Raw genomic sequence first — 18,762 nt, 5'->3', positions numbered from 1 at the left:
AAGCAAGAACTGAGAAGTGGAATTACGTTGGATATCTCTTTTGCATCTGGCACAGAAATGACCTCCTTCCTTCTGTATTGTAATTTTTTCATGGCCAGAATTTCACACCCCCCCCCCAACCTCCTGGAAAAATCTGAGAAGGGGTGAGGGGACAGGCAGTATGAAAATGCAGAGACAGGATTCCCACTGGGTTCCCACCTGCCCCAGCCTTGCAACGATTCTACACTGGACTGGGCAGAACCTCGGATGGAAGCCCACCCTTACCCCATTTGAGGCCCTGATGGCCACTTGAGCGCCATTTCCTGCCCAGTCTCTGTCGTTAGGCTGTGGATGGATGAAAGCTCAGAGAGAAATCTGGAAATGAAGAAAGGTCACTCTCGGGCAGGAAGTGTTGGAGGGAGGTACCTCCATTAGAAGCTGATCTTCTGATGAGGGGTATCCTCCCCTTAAGGCTCAGTGTCCTACGGACCTCACCCCAAACCCTTGCCCCAGCCATTCCCCTCAAGACACCAATCATTCCCCTGGTGATACCCCCCCCAGGCCTTTCCTACCCTCTCCGCCCTGGAACCCCCTGACATTTACCTGGGCCTCTGTTTCCCGGGACTTAGGCCCTGGCAGCCCTGTACAGTGCCTCTTCTGGCCATTGAAGCACTGTTGCTGGAGTTAGGCCAGTAGTTCGCCAAGTTGGCTGCTGTGTGGTGGGGTGCAAATCCCACCTTATTCCAATCAATACTCGCTAAAGTGTAAAATGGCAGCTTGACTCTGGGATGTGTTCCCAAACATCCACAAATCCTAAAAGTTCAGGCCCATGTTTTTATTAATAATACTTCATTGTTTGTGATTACTTTGAAATATTCTAAAATTATGAAAAGTGCCACATAGAATCAGAGAATCCCTACAGTGCAAAAGGAGTCCATTTGGCCCATCGAGTCTGCACCGTCCCTCTGACAGAGCATCTTGCCCAGGCCCTAACCCCGTAACTGCACGTGTTTACCCCTCTAACTCCCCTTAACCTACATATCTTGCGACACTAAAGGGGCAATTTAGCATAGCCAATCTACCTCACCTGCACATTTTTGGACTGTGGGTGGAAACCAGAGCACCCGGAGGAAACCCACGCAGACATGGGGAGAACATGCAAACTGCACACAGACAGTGACCCAAAGCCAGAATCGAACCCGGGTCCCTTGCGCTGTGAGGCAGCAGTGCTAACCACTGTACCACCATGCCACCCCTATAAATTCAGGTTTAGTCCTTTCTTCAATGCTCCTATTACTCAACTGAGGTGATCTGCTTTATTTTCCAGCAAACACTCCATTCATTCTTGCTTCCTCTCTCTGTCCGTTTTTCATGTTTAGCCCCCACTATCCATTTTCTGATGCTATACTTGTCCAACAATTATTTCTCAGTTCTGAAAAAGGTTGTGAAACTGATTTTCACTCCCACCACAGGGGCTGATTTGATTTAGTTTAGTTTATTTATTAGTGTCACAAGTAGGCTTACATTAACACTGCAAAATGAAGTTACTGTGAAAATCTAGTCGCCACACTAAGGCGCCTGTTCGGGTACACTGAGGGAGAATTTAGCATGGCCAATGCACTTAACCAGCACACCTTTCGGACTGTGGGAGGAAACCCACGCAGACACGGGGAGAACGTGCAGACTCCGTACAGACAGTGACCCAAGATGGGAATCGAACCTGAGTCCCTGGCGCTGTGAGGCAGCAATGCTAACCACTGTGCCACCGCTGATCTGCTGTGTACCTACCGCATTTCTAATTTGTGTCGGATTCCCAGTGCCGACGGTATTATTTTTACCCGTATTTTCAGAAGTAGAATCCATTTAGGCCTCAGCCAACAATTCCAATAGACTCATGAACCATTCGTCTCATTGCTGTTTGTAGGAACACGTTGTAAGGCATCCTGAATGTAATATTGAACCAAAAGAGAAAACGCTGGAAAATCTCAGCAGGTCTGGCAGCGTCTGTAAGGAGAGAAAAGGGCTGACGTTTCGAGTCCAGATGACCCTTTGTCAAAGCTTTTTACTGAGTGTAATATTGTAGCTTCCTGGTCTGCGACTGACCTGTGTTGCAGTTACCTTTTTCTCTCTCTCCTGACTATCACAGGTGTGAAAACGCCTTGAAGAAAAACAAAAGCTTGATCACGTCAGAGCAGCTTGAGTATCAGCGCGAACTCGAACGGAACTACGAAGCTCTCGAACACAACCTGCAACCATTTATTAACCGCCGGATCCCACATCTTTATGTCACAACTCGGTTGTAGTTACCCCAGGTGATATCTACCTTGAGAAGCAAGCCAAAGACGCTGCCACTGAATGGAGTAACGCTCCTGTTCGACTGATATTGCCAGTTTACAGTTAATTTGTGAATAGTTACTGAATGTAAGAATGGAAAACATATTTATATATCCACTCGGTAAAAAGCCACTTACTTCACTGCGCTGGATGCCTGAACCTTGACATGAACATTTTGTGAGAATATCTGGAAGGATTTATTTTTGCCTTTTCTGATGTTCTTTGCTATTCGTCTCTCTCCCTGCACTGCAAATTTCATCGCCCTTTTACATTCCTATGGCAACAATTCCCATTTACAAAAAGCTTTTAACATAAGACGATTGTCCCAAAACCTTCACTGAAACAGCTGGAAAACTGACACAGCTGAGAAAGAGGGGCTAAGGAGGTCGGTGTTGGAAGTGGGGTCCTGACAAGATTTTAAAAGTGAGAGAGAGAGCGAGAGATGGGATTTGGCAAAGGAGTTCTACAGGATCGGATGCAGCCAGCTGGCTGCATGGTGGCGCAGTGGTTAGCACTGCTGCCTCACAGCGCCAGGACCCGGGCTCGATTCAAGCCTTGGGTGACTGTCTATGTGGAGATGCTGGTGTTGGACTGGGGTGGGGCGCAGTAAGAAGTCTCACAACACCAGGTTAAAGTCCAACAGATTTATTTCGAATCACGAGCTTTCAGAGGGCTGCTCCTTCGTCACCTGAAACATGGTGATTCCAAATAAATCTGTTGGACTTTAACCTGGTGTTGTGAGACTTCTTACTCTGTGTGGAGTTTGCACATTCTCGCTGTGTCTGCGTGGGTTTCCTCCGGATGCTCCGGTTTCCTCCCACAGTCCAAAGATGTGCAGGTTAGGTGGATTGGCCATTCTAAATTACCTCTTAGTGTCCCAAGATGTGTAGGTTAGGGGGATTAGTGGGGTAAATAAGTGGGGTTATGGGGATAGGACCTGCTCTTTTGGAGAGTCGGTGCAGACTCAATGGGCCGAATGGCCTCCTGTTGTAATGTAGGGATTCTATGATGTTTCAAATCCTCTTCAATAACACATGAGTCATCCTAGACAGAGACAGAATTTGACTTTCCATTGCAAAAAATAAATATGTTTGGATTATAACACTGTGACCAACATGGAATTGGTGCAGGAATTATACCCTGTTCACTCTCTCACACATAAACACACAAACAAAAAAACATTCAATGTAAACTTTCCTGGAATAATATTGTCAAAGTTTGCTTTCTACTTTTTCTTCAACTAATTTTAAAAGAACAGGAGCCGGAGGAGAAACATTTCAACAGTTGGTGATGACGACAGATCCTGAGAAATTCAGCACACACCCATCAGGATGCAGCGTTGGACTTCAGTCAAGAGTCTCACAACTCAGGACATAAACTTATAGTTACAGCTGTTCCGAGAGGCTGAATTTTTCAAATCAAACTTACTCTCTGCAGCTGGTCTCCCCTTTGTACTTTCTTTTTCAACCCTGCAGAAACGTTGTTTACCTGGGCTAGTGAGTGGGCCGCACGAGTGGCTAGTGAGTAGGCCGCACGAGTGGCTAGTGAGTGGGCCGCACGAGTGGCTAGTGAGTGGGCCGCACGAATGGCTAGTGAGTGGGCCGCATGAGTGGCTAGTGAGTGGGCTGCATGAGTGGCTAGTGAGTGGGCCGCACGAGCAGCAAGTGAGTGGGCCGCACGAATGGCTAGTGAGTGGGCCGCATGAGTGGCTAGTGAGTGGGCCGCATGAATGGCTAGTGAGTGGGCCGCATGAATGGCTAGTGAGTGGGCCGCACGAATGGCTAGTGAGTGGGTCGCACGAGCGGCTAGTGAGTGGGCCGCATGAGTGGCTAGTGAGTGGGCTGCATGAGTGGCTAGTGAGTGGGCCGCACGAGCAGCAAGTGAGTGGGCCGCATGAATGGCTAGTGAGTGGGCCGCACGAATGGCTAGTGAGTGGGTCGCACGAGCGGCTAGTGAGTGGGTCGCACGAATGGTTGGTGAGTGGGCTGCACGAGTGCCGTAAGGTTGAAATCAGGTTTGTTCACTAACCATGACCTCATGAAAAAGATTAGATACATTTAATAACGTCGAATATTTCATAATGAGTTATAGAAAATGCTGAATCATTCCTATCTTAATAGAACTATCTTTATCTTCGAGTGGTAAGAACAAAATCAATATTTACGCTTTGATTGGATGCAGAGGGGGCTCATGTCTCTCTCAATCAACATTGTGAGCAATCAGTACCTTCATTTCACGAGTCCTTGCTTTCCATGCGATTCACTTCAGCCATACCGATAAGAAAAAGGGCTACGGATAGAAACGAGCTGAATGTGGCAACACTGATATTAGCAACAGTCAACAAAATGTCTCTTGGGCTGCACTCAGAACCCTAATGGGCCACTTCTGGTACCCAGGCCGCAGGGTGCCCACTACTATGCCACCCAACTGCACTAACATTGTTGATTGGACTGACTGGTCCTTTACTGAGTGTCAGCGCAGACACACACTGACCATGCAGCTTGAGACATGCACTGTATTTATTGTAGTTTGTGGCAGCATTTGTGTCTGGGGCGCATCGTTAACCAATGTGAACTGATCCAGGAAACTGTGTGTTTGCTCTGCCCCCTGCAGGGCCTGTTTAGCATAACAACTTAAACGCCAATGCCCTCTTTAAAGCAACACTTGCTCCAGTGGGCTTCTGCCACCAGTTAGATTTGCCCCAGGGGTAATGTTACTGGACCAGTAATCCAGAGATTACGGCATTGGTGATCTTCAGACAAGTGTTCAAATCACAGCTGGGAATTTAAACTCAATTTGGGATCAAAAAGCAGGTATGGTGACCATGAAACCAATGGTAAAATTATGGTTAAAAACCTATTTGGTTCCTTATTGCCCTTTGAGGAAGGAAATCTGCCTCCTTTACCAATCTGGCCTCTGTATGGCTCCAGCAATATTTCAGATTCTTAACTAATTCTGAATGTCATTGGTAATCATTATAGGGAGAGGATAACATTTAGAGAATATAACTGCAGAAATACACATTTAACAGGACTCTGAAATGACCCAACAAGCCACTCAGTTGTACCAACTCACTATGGCTGAGAATAAAACCAGACGGACCATCCAGCATCAATCTATTCACCAAATTCAGACATGATAAAGGCAATCCAGTTGAAGGAGATTGTTATTGACTTCAGGAAGTGTAGTGGAGAACATGCCCCTGTCTACATCAACGGGGACGAAGTAGAAAGGGTCGAGAACTTCAAGCTTTTAGGTGTCCAAATCATCAACAACCTGTCCCGGTCCCCCCTTGCCGACACTATAGTTAAGAAAGCCCACCAACGTCTCTACTTTCTCAGAAGACTAAGGAAATTTGGCTACGACTCTCACCAACTTTTACAGCTGCGCCATAGAAAGCATCCTTTCTGGTTGTATCACAGCTTGGTATGGCTCCTGCTCTGCCCAAGACCACAAGAAAATACAAAAAGTCGTGAATGTAGCCCACTCCATCACAGAAACCAGCCTCCCTTCCCGCTGCCTCGGCAAAGCAGCCAGCATAGTTAAGGACCCCACACATCCCGGACATTCTCTCTTCCATTTTCTTCCATTGGGAAATAGATACTAAAGTCTGAGGTCACATACCAACCGACTCAAGAACAGCTTCTTCCCTGCTGCCATCAGACTTTTGAATGGTCCTACCTTGCATTAAGTTGATCTTTCTTTATGCCCGAGTAACACTACATTCTGCAGTGTCTCATTTCATTCTCTATGAACGGTATGCTTTGTCTGTATAGCGCGCAAGAAACAATACTTTTCACTGTAAATATATGTGAATAAATCAAATCAAATCTTGTAGAGTTCTCCTAAAGCCTGGGATCTTGTGCCATCTTTGAAGGAGCTATCCCATTGACTATTGAGCAACAGTCTGACATAGTCATGCCAAATCATACCTTTCAGCCAACACCCAAGACTTCAACCATCTCTGTGTATGAGCCATACCAAGCCTACGGACAGTACAGAGCCACAAGAGATGTTGTCACTGTGGTACAAGACCAGGAGCATGTGGGCCTGGGAGTCCTCAATATTGACACCGGGCCCCATTGTAGCCTCATGGCATCAGGTCAAACACAGGTCAGGAAACCGCCTGCTGATTACCACCTGCATCCCTTCCCCATCTGATGGGCCAGTGCCCCTCCATGTTGACCACCATTTGGAAAAGGCATGGGGGTAGCGGAGTGCTAATTTAAGCATGAAATGAGAAGGAATTTCTTCTCTCAGGAGGTTTGTGACTCTTTGGAACTCCTTACCACAGAGAGCTGTGGAGGCAGAATCCTTGTGTATATTTAAGGCTAAGCTAGATAGATTTTAGATCAATACAGCTAGGGCGTAGAGAAAGATCAACTTAATGCGAGGTAGGACCATTCAAAAGTCTGATGGCAGCAGGGAAGAAGTTGTCCTTGAGTTGGTTGGTATGTGACCTCAGACTTTTGTATCTATTTCCCAATGGAAGAAGGTGGAATCAAAGGTTCCAGAGAAAGGGCAGGAAAGTGGTCATGAGGAATGTTGGATCAGCCATGATCCCATTGAATAGTGGAGCAGGCTTGAGGGGCTTACTCCTGTTCCTATTTCTTATGGTCTGATGGTAGCAAGGGCATGTGATGTACTCTGTACCCAGAGAGAGTGAGACACTGGGAACTGTACCCAGAGACAGTGAGACACTGGGGAACTGTACCCAGAGGGAATGAGACACTGGGAACTGTACCCAGAGAGAGTGAGACATTGGGAACTGTACCCAGAGAGAGTGAGATACTGGAACCTGTACCCAGAGAGAGTGAGACACTGGGAACTGTACCGAGAGAGAGTGAGATACTGGAACCTGTACCCAGAGAGAGTGAGACACTGGGAACTGTACCCAGAGATAGTGAGACACTGGAATTGTATCCAGAGAGAGTGAGAAACTGGGGAACTGTGTCCAGATAGAGTGAGACACTGGGAACTGTACCCAAAGAGAGTGAGAAACTGGGGAACTGTATCCAGATAGAGTGAGACACTGGGAACTGTATCCGGAGAGAGTGAGACACCGGGAATGTATCCGGAGAGAGAGAGTGAGACACTGGGGACTATACCCAGAGAGAGTGAGACACTGGGAACTGTACCCAGAGAGAGTGAGACACTGAGGATATGTATCCAGAGAGAGTGAGACACTGGGAACTGTACCCAGAGACAGTAAAACATTGGAAACTGCCCAGTGAGAATGAGACACTGGGAACTGTATCCAGAGAGTGAGAGACTCGGAACTGGATCCAGAGAGTGAGAGACTGGGAACTGTACCCGGAGAGAGTGACACACTGTGGACTGTATCCAGAGAGAGTGAGACACTGGGAACTGTATCCAGAGAGAGTGACACACTGGGGAACTGTGTCCAGAGAGAGTGAGACACTGGGAACTACCCAGAGGGAGTGAGACACTGGGAACTGTATCCAGAGAGAGTGAGACACTGGGAACTGTATCCAGACAGTGAGACACTGGGAACTGTATCCAGAGATGTAAACATTATATTATTTTTATTCATATGATCATATTTTAAGAATTGGACTTTTAGTTATTAATAAACATTATTTTACCTCATTTACATGAATGATTCTGCGTTTTAAAATCAGAGGTATAAAAGTGAGATGTGTATATTTCTCACCCAGTTTATGGGATAGTCTGTTGGATGTACCAGCCCTGGAATTCCAGCTGAAATGATCCCAATTCCCTGTTCTGTTTATTGGTGTAACTCTGCCTCCTTGTGGAGAGAATGAGGATAATTGACAGATACAGAACATCCAAGCTCAGGAGATGCTCAGGTTCGAACTGCACAGGGTTCTCTCTAGCTGAATCATAGGACTGGTTGCAGCACTGAAGGAGACCATTCAGCGCGTCGACCCTGTGCTGGCTCCCTGCAAGAGCAAATCACCCAATCACACCTTTGCCTCGGAGCAGCGCAATTTATTTTTTTCTTCAGATAATTATCCAGTTCTCTTTTGAAGATTGAATCTTCCTACTCACACACTCACACTCACACACACACTCACTCACACACTCACTCACACACTCACTCACTCACTCACTCACACTCACTTACTCACTCACACACACACACTCACTCACACACATGCACTCACACCCCCTCACTCACACCCCCTCACTCACACACACTCACTCACACACATACTCACTCACACACACACATACTCACTCACTCACTCACTCACTCACTCACTCACTCACTCACTCACTCACTCACACACACACACACACACTCATTCACTCACACACACTCACTCACACTCACTCACACACACACTCACTCACACACACACACACACTCACACACATGCACTCACACACACACACACACACACACACACTCACTCACTCACTCACATACACACACACTCACACACACGCTCACACACACACACACACACACACACACACACACTCACACAGACACATACACACACACACATACACACACACTCATTCACACACACTCACACACATGCACACGCACACACACTCACACACTCACACACACACGCATACACTCACACACACACTCGCACATTCGCACACACACACACTCACACACAGACACACACAGACACTCACACACAGATACACACACACAGACACACACACTCACACACATACAGAGACACACACACGCACACACAGAGACACACACACACACACTCACATACACACACACACAGTGCACTTTCAGACAATACGTTCAGAGATCCTAACCACATTCTGTGTTAAAAAAAAAGATTTTCCTCCAAGTCGTAATTGGTGTCCTGTGTTTTCACAATCTATCCACCAGAGGGCCCAGTTTCTCCCTCTGTCCTGACGCTTCCTAATTTTGAAAACCTCCTTCGTTCTGCCTGTCAGACCACAGTCAGTATTCTGGAGTTGCAGTCAGTGGATGTGTCTTAAAGCTGTCCCGGTTTACCAGATGCATTGAACATTTTAGCTTCATTGCGCAATTATTATTTTGTTTTGAATGGATCTTCAACTTCTCCCATTTCACTCATGTCTGCATCCTCAAAGCACTTTGCTCCTGGACAGTGGACAGTGGCACAGTGGTTAGCGTTGCTGCCTCACAGCGCCAGGGACCTGGGTTCGATTCCTAGCTTGGGTCACTGTTTGTACGGAGTCTGCACGTTCTCCCTGTGTCTGTCTGGGTTTCCTCCGGGTGCTCTCTGGTTTCCTCCCACAGTCCGAAAGACGTGCTGGTTGGGTGCATTGGCCATGCTAAATTCTCTCTCAGTGTATCTGAACAGGCACCGGAGTGTGGCGACTAGGAGATTTTCACAGTAACTTCATTGCTGTGTTAATGTAAGCCTACTTGTGACATTAATAAATAAACTTAAATGAAGTAAACTATTGTTTATTGCTGGCAAAATACTTGGGTTCCATTTATTGAAACAATCCAGTCTCTGAAGGAGATTTTCCTGGTGCATCTTTGCGTGGAATGTATCTCTTTTTGAGGTGGTAGATGCAGATTCAACCATGACTCTCAGAAAGGATTTGGATAAATACTTGAAAAGGGGAGAAAATGCAGGGCTGTGGGAAAATAGCCGGGAAGGGGAACTAAATAACTTCATAGCGAGAGGATTTGAGTAGAGGGATAGGGATGTTTTGCTGCAATTGTACAGGGTGTTGGTGAGGCCACACCTGGAGTATTGTGTGCAGTTTTGGTGTCTTTATCTGAGGAAGGATGTCCTTGCTATAGAGGGAGTGCAGTGAAGGTTTACCAGGCAGATTCCTGGGATAGCAGGTCTGTGATATGAGGAGAGACTAAGTCGGTTAGGATTATATTCACTGGAGTTTAGAAGAGTGAGAGGGGATCTCATGGAAACTTATAAAATTCTAACAGGATTAGACAGGGTAGATTCAGAAAGAATGTTCCCAATGGTGGGGGAGTCCAGAACTAGGGGTCATAGTTTGAGGATAAGTTTGGGACTGGAAAGGAGAAATTTCTTCACCCAGAGGATGGTGAATGTGTGGAATTCACTACCACAGAATGTAGTTGAGGCCAAAATGTTGTGTGATTTCAAGAAGAAATTAGATATCGGTCTTGGGTCTAAAGGGATCAAGGGATATGGGGAGAGCGGGGGGATCAGGATATTGAATTCGATGATCAGCCATGATCAAAATGAATGGCGGAGCAGGCTCGAAGGGCCGAATGGCCTCTTCCTGCTTCTAGTTTCTATGTTTCTAAATTGGAAAGCTCCTTCAAAAAGCTGAGATAGGTATGATGGGCTGAATGGCCTCATGTGCTGTGTAATTTAATTTAAGATCGAGATTGAAGCACGAGGAAAAATTAAAGGGGAAAAGGAAACAACATTTTAGATAAATGATTCTGCAGGAACATCTTACAGACATCATAGGCGGCACGGTGGCACAGTGGTTAACACTGCTGCCTCACAGCACCCGGGACCTGGGTTCAATTCCTGTCTTGGGTCACTGTCCGTGTGGAGTTTGCATGTTCTCCCCGTGCCTGCGTGGGTCTCCTCCGGGTGCTCCGGTTTCCTCCCACAGTCCAAAGATGTGCTGGTTAGGCGCATTGGCCGTGCTAAATTCTCCCTCAGTGTACCCGAGCAGGTGCTGGAGTGTGCCGACTAGAGGATTTTCACAGTAACTTCATTGCAGTGTTAATGTAAGCCTACTTATGACACTAATAAATAAACTTAAAACTGGAATTACATTGGAGAATTACATTCCAATTTTGGCCTGCAGTGCCACATAGAGCCACACCGAGGCAGCAGAGAGAATAGTGTAATCATCTGTGCTTCCAGGTCATTAATGCCATCTCACAAACAGCCACCAGGAGGCGAAGCCGCACAAGGCATCTTTCTGTATTATTAAACCTTGTGTCCACTATATTCAGATTTTGATACAATACCAGCTTGGTCAGGTGGGGCTGGCTACAGCACGCAAGGCCATTTCAGTGTCAACTTTGAGACTTCGACACTGTGACATTGTAACTGACGGAAAATAGGTGGAAGGGGCTTGAACTTCTGAATCCCATCTCCTTTACAGTTCTTAATAAGAATAAGAGACCCTTTTGGTGCTGTAGTTGTGCATAAATCATTGTCCTGGCCACTACAAGCATCTCACCGCGATTGCAGCTTAAGCAGCAAGTTCCAGCAGGTTAGGTTCAAAACTGGTTCCCATCCGATTCCCGTTTCCTGCAATAACCAAGCATTCCGAATTTGGTGTCACTTACCCAGGGAAATGCCAGGATGGCAGCACTGGCAGGTCTGGGTTGGTAAATTCTGGGCCTTGTTGTGTTAACAGTGAGATCAGTTATGTTCAGTGGCACAAAGGTCAGAGGAAGGAAAGTTAACAGGTTTTGAAGGGAGGAGGCAGTCTGTAAAATAACTATCCTTCATTTCCCGTGACCCAAAACTTGCATTTATATAGCGCCTTTAACTTGCAAATTGTCCCAAGGTGTTTCATGGGAGTGTTACCAAAATTTGACAGAGTTACTTTATTTATTAGTCACAAGTAGGCTTACATTAACACTGCAATGAAGTTATTGTGAAAATCCCCTAGTCACACTCCGGCACCTGTTCGGGTACACTGAGGGAGAATTTAGCATTGGCCAATCCACTTAACCTGCACATCTTTGGACTGTGGGAGGAAACCGGAGCACCCGGAGGAAACCCACGCAGACACGGGGAGAATGTGCAAACTCCACACAGACAGTGACCCAAGCCGGGAATCGAACCCAGGTCCCTGCTGCTGTGAGGCAGCAGCACTAACCACTGTGTCACCGTGCCACCCGAAGGCAGTGTTGGAAGCGGTGACCAAAAGCTTGATCAAAGAGCTAAGTTCTGTGGAGAGAGAGAAAGAGGTTTAGTGAGGGAATTCTAGAGTTTCGGGTGAAGTGGGGGCAGCAGAGAAATGTCAGATTCCTCAACACATTCTGCAAGTGAGTAATCACTGTTCCCTCTGCATCCCTTGGAATGACTGATGCCACGTCCCTTCTCTTGCAGGCCGGCCAGCGGAACAGGCCGGATCATCCTTGTGCCCCCTAGACCGACTGGACTCCAGCAGTTCAGAAGACAACTTCTCCAACCCCACCGTGGAAGAGGCGTCACAGCCGTCACCCACACCCGGTACCAGTGCAGTTACAACATGCTGCTGTGCAGAGGGACCTGGGGGTCCTTGTGCATGAGACGCAAAAACCCAGTCTGCAGGTGCAACAGGTGATCAAGAAGGCAAATGGAATGTTGGCCTATATCGCAAGGGGGATAGAATATAAAAGCAGAGATGTCTTGCTGCATCTGTACAGGGCATTGGTGAGGCTGCAGCTGGAATACTGTGTGCAGTATTGGTCCCCTTATTTGTGGAAGGATATATTGGCCTTGGAGGGAGTGCAGAGAAGGTTCACCAGGTTGATACCAGAGATGAGGGGTGTTGACTATGAGGAGAGACTGAGCAGATTGGATTTGTATTCGTTGGAACTTAGAAGGCTGAGGGGGGGATCTTATAGAGACCTATAAGATAATGAAGGGGCTGGATAGGGTAGAGGTGGAGAGATTCTTTCCACTTAGAAAGGAAACTAGAACTAGAGGGCACAGCCTCAAAATAAAGGGGGGTCGGTTTAGGACAGAGTTGAGGAGGAACTTCTTCTCTCAGAGGCTGGTGAATCTCTGGAATTCTCTGCCAACTGAAGTGGTGGAGGCTACCTCGTTGAATATGTTTAAATCACGGATAGATGGATTCCTGATCGGTAAGGGAATTAGGGGTTATAGGGATCAGGCGGGTAAGTGGAACTGATCCACTTCAGATCAGCCATGATCTTACTGAATGGCGGGTCAGGCTCGAGGGGCTAGATGGCCTACTCCTGCTCCTATTTCTTATGTTCTTATGTTCTCACCCCTCAGTGGGTGCACTAAGTGGACAGGCTTCTGGGTACCTCACTGGTGAGCACCTCACAGCTGACGATCCACAGCAGGTGGAGGCAGGGATGTCCCAGGGAACCGGCGCTCGGAGGTATGCTGGAGCCCAGGACTCAGCTGAGCCCCAGGCTGATGATGTGCCCCTGGGCCCGGTTGTCCCACAGCTGCTGGAGCTGCAAAGGCAGAGTCGTGAAACTCAGGAAGGGATGACAGCAGCCCTCCTCGGAGTGCAAGGACAACTGGAGGAGTCCCACTGCCTTCTATCCAAGGAGATGGTGCCGTCACTGCAGCACAATGAGGCCAACACTGTGAGGGTTGCTGCCCACAGTGAAGACCTTGGTGCAGGACATGCATTCCATGGCAGGGGATATCCGTACTATGTCTGCGGGCATGGCTTCATGGTGCAGATACCAGTGGGAATCCACGAGTATTAATGCCAGAGGGCAGCGGGCCTACTGGATCTCACTCCATCCCATGAAGGATCCCAGGGGCCTCCGGATATCCAAAAGATAGAGGATTGGCAGGAGTACAGCCCGGCACCCTCCAGCTAGAGGACCATTGGCATCTTTGGGCCATCTGATACCCCCCTCCCTGTAAGTGATGCAACTCCAGCCCCTAACACCGAGGAGGGAAGCAGTCAAACATCCGTGCTGCCCAAAAGCAGGCCTGGACCCTCAAGATCCTGACCCACCAGGAGACACCCACCAAAGGAATCTCAGACAAAAGGGTGTGGAAGTCAGCAATCCACCCCAACCTCAGCTGTGGATCTTGGGGATATACTGAGACGTAGTGGCAGGGTCAGGAAGATTAAGAAACCATAGGCACTTAGTGGGCATGGGTGAATATGGGCACTGGTGTGGATAGGTCACCATTTTGTTTCAAATGTTTGTCAATAAATTTCGCTTTGTTCACCCACAGAGTCTCCACCCTGTCTGTTCATGTCACCAAGCTTGAGGGGGGTAGCACCACACTCACCCGGTGCCTCATCCCTGTGGAGTGTGAGAATGACAGTGCTATGTCCCTCCCATCCTCTTGCCAGCCCCCACTATGGAAAGGAACTCCCTCAGCTGTGATATGGACAGGAACCCAGGAAGGAGGACACAGGAAGCGCTGCTTACAAATCAGCCTTCACAACCCCTTTAAAGCAAGAGCCCCCCCTCCCCCCACATGAAGGGTAGAAACGGCCTGCAAGTGACCTTCCTGATCTCTCTCCTCAAATGGTGATTTGGGACCCCTGGCCTTGGGTTGAACCTATCCATGTCCCACGAGTCCTCTCTGGTGCCCTATGAGCAGTGCACAGCGCAGAGCGTGCTTCTGCCTGAGCGCTCCGAAACACCCCCTCAGAGGCGAAGGTTCACGCTTCTGTAGACCTGTTGTAAATGGCACCGGTGTGATATCACGCCAGCGCCTGCTGAATATCCGGTGTGGGGGGGATGCCCTGGAAAGGGTGCTCGCTAATGACAAGCTAATGCATTAAACCGAACATTCTGTGGTCCCGAGGTGTGTTTCGTACCACTCCACCGGCGAGGAGATCAGAACTTGGAAACTCTCTGGCGCGAATTGCATTCTCTGGATTTTGAGCGTGCGTCAATTGGAGCGTTGTAGGTTTTTACAGAGATAGAAATTAATAGAAAAATTAACCGAATATAGCAAGTGGACAGAAGTGACAGGTGACACCCAGGTTCCATGCTCAGAAGTCAAAGGTTAGAGGTCACCTAGTCACCACTTTTCAATCCATCCTCTCTCTTACTCTAAGTCATGCAAAGTAGAATGTAATAATAAAGAGGCTACATGTTAAATTGCCAGGACTCCGAGCACACATGATCATATGTCCACTGTCATAATCTGTACAATGCATTCCTGCAGGAATCTTGAACAGGAAGGATTTACTGACGGTGTCCCTGTTTAAAAATAAAATCATTCAGAAGCAGCGTATTAGACATGGTCAAATGTTCCTTTGTTCAATTTAATGTTCCACACCGGCTCAATGTTCTAGTGCTAGGGGAGAAAGCGAGAATGTGGCATTGAGATCGAGGATCTACCATGATTATGTTGAATGGTGGAGCAGGCTTGAGGGGCCGAATGGCCTCCTCCTGCCCCTAGTTCCAATGTTTCTAGACCTGCCAGGACTGGATCCAGCCTGTGCAAGATGTCATTTGGTTCCAACAATGCTATTTCATATGTTTTGGTCATATCCAATGCTGTGTTCCGTGTTCTCAACTTTTTCATACATGTGTGGCAAATCTATTGATATTAATCCTATTATTGGTACTGTCCCTGATCATAGAATCCCTACAGTGCAGAAGGAGGTCCTTCAGCCCATCAAGCCTGCACCGACAACAATCCCGCCCAGGCCCTATCCCACATATTTACCCTACTAATCCCCCTGACGCGAAAGGGCAATTTAGCATGGCCAATCAACCTAACCTGCACATCTTTGGACTGTGGGAGGAAACCGGAGCACCCGGAGAAAGCCCACGCAGACATGGGGAGAACGTGCAAACTCCACACAGGCAGTAACCCAAGGCCAGAATTGAACCCAGGTCCCTAGCGCCCTGAGGCCGCAATGTACCACCATGCCGCCCCAGATAGCTGTAGATCATTATAAGTCAGATGCCTTAACCTTTGCCTCAATGCTTGCACATCACCTCATCTTGTTCATTTGGAAGTCTGTGGCTCCACCCTGACACTTGCAAAGATGATAACATTCCTCAAATTTGAAAAGGTTAAAAATACCTTACGCAGATCAATTTTAAAAATTGATTCTGTCTGGCAACCATTCATTGTTTTAGCAATCTTTCTTTTTCCTCAACGAGGTGAACAATTTTGCCTAATCACCCATTTTTTCCCTTTGTTTCTTTTTTCACCCCCTCTTCTTCCAACTTTTTCCTGGCCTATATTTTATGCACGGTAAGAGTTTTAACAACACCAGGTTAAAGTCCAACAGAGGGGGTGGGTGGGTGGTGGGGTGGGGGGGTGGGGGGGGGGTGGGGGGTGTGGGGGGGGGCGGGTGGGGGGGGTGTGGGGGGGGGTGGTATGGGTGGGGGTTTGGGGGGGTGGGGTGGGGGTTTGGAGGGGTGGGGTGGGGGTGGGGGGGGTAGTGGGGTGGGGGTGGGGGGGTGGTGGGATGGGGGGGAGGTGGGGGGGGTGTGGTGGGGGGGTGTTGGGGTGGGGGTGGTGGGGTGGGGGGGGTGGTGGGGTAGTGGGGGTGGGGGTGGGGGTGTGGGTGGGAGGGGAGGGGGGACGCTCTGTTTGTGGGTTTGGTCTGTGTGGGTGTTTTTCTGTCTTTGCTATATCTTTTTTTCTCTGTGGGTGTAGTTTGGCCTCTTTGAAGCCCACTCTCTCTCTCATATCTTATTCTGCTAACGAGGTGAAGCAGAGAGGTAGGTTATTGGAATTGCTGGGGCTTATCGCCCAAGTTGATGCCACATAGGCTGTGGGCCTGTCCCCAGCGATATATAAGGATCATTTACTACTACAGGTGGAGTTTGAGACCTTGTCCTTGCGTCAAGCGGAAGAGATGCTGTTCAAATCTAAGTATACACACTATGAGCATGGGGACAAGTGAAGCAAGGTACTAGCTCATCAGCTGCACCAATTCTCCGCCAAAAGCCTAATACCACAAATGCAGACTCCCAATGGAATCTCTACTGATCCACAGCGAATCAATGAACTGTTTAGGGACTTTTACTCCACTCTCTATAGCTTGGAGAGTACCGTCAATGAGGCGGACTTTCAGGAGTTCTTTGGGGCACTGAATCTCCCTGTGGTGGACAGGGGAGAGGCCGCGGCACTGGAGAAACTAATCAACGTTGAAGAAATTGTTGGGGCGGCCAGAACTATGCCGAGTGGGAAATGTCTGGGACCAGAGGGGTACCCCATTGAATTTTACAAATATTTTATGGCTAAGTTGGCTCCCCTGCTACTGCACATGATCAATGAATCATATAAGAACCGCTCTCTCCCACAGACTTTGAGTTAAGCGACAATTTCGCTTATCCTTAAAAAGAATAAGGACCCGCAAATCTGCAGCTCTTGCAGACCGATCTCATTGCTGAATGTGGATCTCAAACTGATCTCTAAAATTCTGGCCATTCGCTTGGAGGACATTCTGCCCCCTATCATCCCGCCTGACCAGACTGGGTTCATTAAAAAGGTCTCCAGACAGGACCACCAGTGAGATTCTGTTGCTGTGTGGGAGCATTTCAGCGGTCACGGGCATTCAGCCTCTGATCTTCGGGTAAGCGTTCTCCAAGGCGGCCTTCACGACACACAACAGCGCAGAGTCGCTGAGCAGAAACTGATAGCCACATTCCGCACACGAGGACGGCCTAAACCGGGATTTTGGGTTTATGTCACACTCTCAGTAACCCCCACAGCTTGCCTCCTGGACTTGCAGAATCTCACTGGCTGTCCTGTCTGGAGACAATACACATCTCTTTAACCTGTGCTTAATGCTCCCTCCACTCACATTGTCTGTATCTTTAAGACCTGGTTGGCTGTAGAGATTCGCATTCTAATCAGTATTCTGTAACTTGATTTTGTGTCTCTGTTTGCACTGTTTGAGAGCAGATTTCCACTCCACCTGACGAAGGAGCAGCACTCTGAAAGCTAATGGCATTTGCTACAAAATAAACCTGTTGGACTTTAACCTGGTGTTGTTAAAACTCTTAATTCATTAAAAATAGACATATGTACTCGAATATTCGGCAGCTGTTTAACATTATGTATGTGCCTGTCACCACCAAGCTACCAGAGATGTTAATCTCACTGGATGCTGAAAAAGCGTTTGATCAGGCGGAATGGGATTATTTATTTTATGCTCTCGGGAGATTTGGGTTTGGCCCAAAACTCATCTCCTGGATCAAAATACTGTACTCGCCCATCTAGCGTCGGTCCGGACAAACAATGTGCATTCAGCTTTTTTCCCTTTGTCCCTGGGCACTAGGCAAGGATGGCCCCTCTCCCCCCCCCTGTTATTTACCATTGCTATTGAACGTCTTTCTGCGGCAAACGAGTGGTGGGGATGGGTCAGGAGGGAATCGAGCGGAGAGTATCACTGTATGCGGACGACCTACTATTGTATGTCTGCGACCCGTCCAACTCGATTTCCGAAGTCTTATCTATACTGGAGAGGTTTGGCCATATTTTGGAGTACAAGCTTAACTTGAATGAGTGAACTCCTTTCTTTGAATGCAGCAGCTCGTAACCTCCCGCTCCACAAGATGGAGCCTTTCAAGATGGTCACTAGGCAGTTTACTTATTTGGGAGTGCAAGTGACTAGCAAATTTAGTGGGCTCTTTGGAACTAACTTTGTTCCACTCATGGGGCGGACGGAACAGGACATCTAACGTTGGTCCATCCTCCCGTTATCGTTAGTGGGCTGTATCAATGCGGTGAAGATGAACATACTACCTAAGTTTTTATATCTCTTTCAACGCATCCCAGTCTTCACCTCCAAATCCTTTTTACACAGACTTGATTGGCTTATTTCAAGCTTTGTCTG

At 47.9% G+C, this 18,762-nt stretch overlaps 1 protein-coding gene across 2 annotated transcripts in view; it reads left to right on the top strand.

Annotated features, from left to right (window-relative positions):
- The window catches only part of LOC144479574 (dedicator of cytokinesis protein 8-like), a 234,765-nt gene extending 228,626 nt beyond the window's left edge, over positions 1 to 6,139 (top strand). For both annotated transcript variants that reach the window (XM_078198454.1, XM_078198453.1), the window contains exon 46: positions 2,126 to 6,139. In XM_078198454.1, coding sequence (XP_078054580.1) covers positions 2,126 to 2,282 — 157 coding nt within the window. In that variant the 3' untranslated portion in view covers positions 2,283 to 6,139. The remainder of the gene's footprint in view (positions 1 to 2,125) is intronic.
- Positions 6,140 to 18,762: the final 12,623 nt, after the last annotated feature.

The sequence above is a fragment of the Mustelus asterias genome, chromosome 26, assembly GCF_964213995.1.
Source record: "Mustelus asterias chromosome 26, sMusAst1.hap1.1, whole genome shotgun sequence".
Lineage (NCBI taxonomy): Eukaryota > Metazoa > Chordata > Chondrichthyes > Carcharhiniformes > Triakidae > Mustelus > Mustelus asterias.
The sequence above is the reverse complement of the archived record's forward strand: the minus strand, read 5'-3'. Positions and strand labels throughout refer to the sequence as shown.